This window comes from Pleurodeles waltl, chromosome 8 (assembly GCF_031143425.1).
Source record: "Pleurodeles waltl isolate 20211129_DDA chromosome 8, aPleWal1.hap1.20221129, whole genome shotgun sequence".
Lineage (NCBI taxonomy): Eukaryota > Metazoa > Chordata > Amphibia > Caudata > Salamandridae > Pleurodeles > Pleurodeles waltl.
The window spans coordinates 60,972,949-60,975,473 of NC_090447.1; the positions used below are offsets into that span (position 1 = coordinate 60,972,949).

The 2,525-nt window shown below is 44.0% G+C and overlaps 1 protein-coding gene across 1 annotated transcript; it reads right to left on the bottom strand.

The window, feature by feature from the left end:
- Positions 1-939: 939 nt before the first annotated feature.
- LOC138249432 (olfactory receptor 51G2-like) lies at positions 940-1,950 on the bottom strand. Its single transcript, XM_069203390.1, has one exon. The coding sequence runs from the start codon at positions 1,948-1,950 to the stop codon at positions 940-942; it is 1,011 nt and encodes a 336-aa protein (XP_069059491.1).
- Between the last annotated feature and the right edge of the window lie 575 nt (positions 1,951-2,525).

Genomic DNA, 2,525 nt, shown 5'->3' on the forward strand with positions numbered 1-2,525 from the left:
AAAAAAAAAATATCTGAAATGAAAGGCATATGCGTGGTATGGTCTTGCATGGTAAAGGCATTGTGTGGTAAAGGCATTGCGTAGTAATGGACACGTGATAAATGCATGTGTTGTATTGGCATGAGACATTCTGTAATACATCCGTTTAAAGTGCTACTTTTTATGGCTGGCACAATCTGTGCTGCAGGCCAACTTTTCGCATTTATTTCACAGGGCCTGGACACAGGTAGTGCCAATTTACTAGTGGCTTATGGGTAAATTAAATGTGCCAAGTGGGTATAAGCCGGTTCTACCATGTTTTAGGGAGAGAGCACAAGCACTTTGGCACTGGTTAGCAGTGTTAAGGTGTGCAGAGTCCTAAGGCTAGCAAAAAAAGTTAGCAAAACTGAAGGTTTGAAGGCATAAAGTTGGGGGCAGCTGTTTGCTCACCATCTCAATTGGCTATAAAGATGCACGATGTGCACCCTAACTGCACTGTTTTAGCAGATGTGTTGCACTACCTGAGGCATGCTCAGTAAATCTGCTAAATAACCTGGAGCATGCCTGTGTGAGAAAATGTCTTTAAATTACACCCCTCACTCTTCCCCAATCTCTTGTTCATTCGCAGGTACTTTCCTACTACATTCCTTTCTATTACTGCTGATTCTATGCAATTTCTTGAAAAAGGAAGCACTTCTATCCAGTGGCATAACATTAGCCCCCTCAGCCCCTGCCGTGTGGGGTCCCCGAGGTCCAGGGAGCCCCTCTCATCACAGTACACTGACCATGAACTGTCTGGCACTGCGCATGTGTGGTGGTCTGCCGAATGGTTCAGGGGGTGAGGGAGGACCCTCCATGTACTCTGCAGAGTGTTCACTCAAGTTTCTTCATGCCACTGCTTCTGTCATTGCTTTTCAGATTCTAGTCAGGCCAATTTAACTAGAGAAGATGTGAGTTACCTCACACATCCCTCTCCAAGGCTACAAAGTCACTCACAGAGTTTACCCTCAGTGCCACCTTATTGGGGTTCGTGCTCTCCTTTTTCCCACAGAACCTTTCACAAATGGCATTACGGATTTGTTTGGTTTTGATGCTGTAAACTATTGGGTTCAGAGCTGGAGGTACCACAAGAAAGACTCCACCCATGAGGATGAGCAGCAGTGTTGACCCCTTCTGCGCGTACCTGTGGGCCAAGGTCAACCCGATCAGTGGGATATAAAACAGAAGGACCACGCAGAGGTGGCTCGCGCAGGTGTTTAGAGCCTTCAGGTGTCCAGCTTCACGTGCTCCACTCAAGACAGTCCTTAGAATCATCATGTAGGAAAACATGATGCAAAGCGAGTCCAGTGGATAGGTGCACAGTATCACCGCCAAGCCATATTTATTGTTGATATTGGTGTCTGAACAAGCGAGTTTGATCACATCCGGGTGATAGCAGAAGGCGTGGGAGAGAGCAGTGTTGTCACAGTAAGAAAGCCTTTTCAGCAAACAGGTTGCAGGCAAAACAATGAGCACTCCCCGGATTACAGAAACAAGTCCTATTTTTGATATTAGTGGAAGCAATATTGAGGTATATCGCAGAGGGTTACATATGGCAACATAGCGGTCAAAAGCCATGGCCAGTAAAATGGAAGATTCCATGACGCATAGTGTATGAATGAAGAACAACTGGATCAGGCAGGCATTAAAATGTATTCTTCCGTAGTCAAAGCAGAACACGCCAAGCACTGTGGGTAATGTAGAGAGAGCCAGACACAGATCTGTGGCTGCAAGCATTGAAAGTAAAAGATGCATAGGCTCTCTGAGCTGGCTATTTGTTTGCATGATGATCAAAATGAGGCCATTTCCCATGATAGAGACCAGATACACTGGGATGAGGAGGAGAGAAATCCAAATATTTGTAGCATGTGTCCCAGGAAAGCCCATCAGCAGGAAGGATGGAAGACCGATATTGCTGATGTTGATGGACATGGTGGACATGATGGACTTGTAAGTTACAATTAGGTGGCCTATAATTAAAACAAATAAAAGTATAGTGAGTCAAAGCAATCTGTAACTTTTATTATACAAATACAGCAAAATTCTAGGAACGTCTTTGTTTTTGTTCTTGGCCCATTTTAGCTAGAGCGTGGCTGACCAAATTTCAATGCTGTTGACCAACCAAATATTCTGATTAATTTCAGAGGGTTGCGAAGTAGGGAACAATAAGGGCTAGAAAAGGCAATAACTCCAAACATTTACAGACATCAAACGCAACATGCATACGTTAATTGTGTTTTGTTAATTATATTAGTGCTGAAAGTTATCTGTGCCAAAATAAAGTAGGTGGTTTATAGCTTTAAATTTAGGCCTGTTCCATTATAGATGACTACTTCCCCTCAGTTTGCCTCTTCCATGTTACTCCTAGTCCATGTTGCATTTCTCTTCTGGACCATGCTCTACTCCCTCAATGCTTAACTTCTAAAAAGAATAAGCACCAGGGCCAAAGGTGTCTGTAAAGTGCATCTGTAAGGATGCAACTGCCACTTGCACAACCCACTGCCACT

Excerpts from the sequence above, each read along its gene's own strand:
- LOC138249432 (XM_069203390.1), bottom strand. The coding sequence starts at position 1,950 with ATGTCCATCAACATCAGCAATATCGGTCTTCCATCCTTCCTGCTGATG.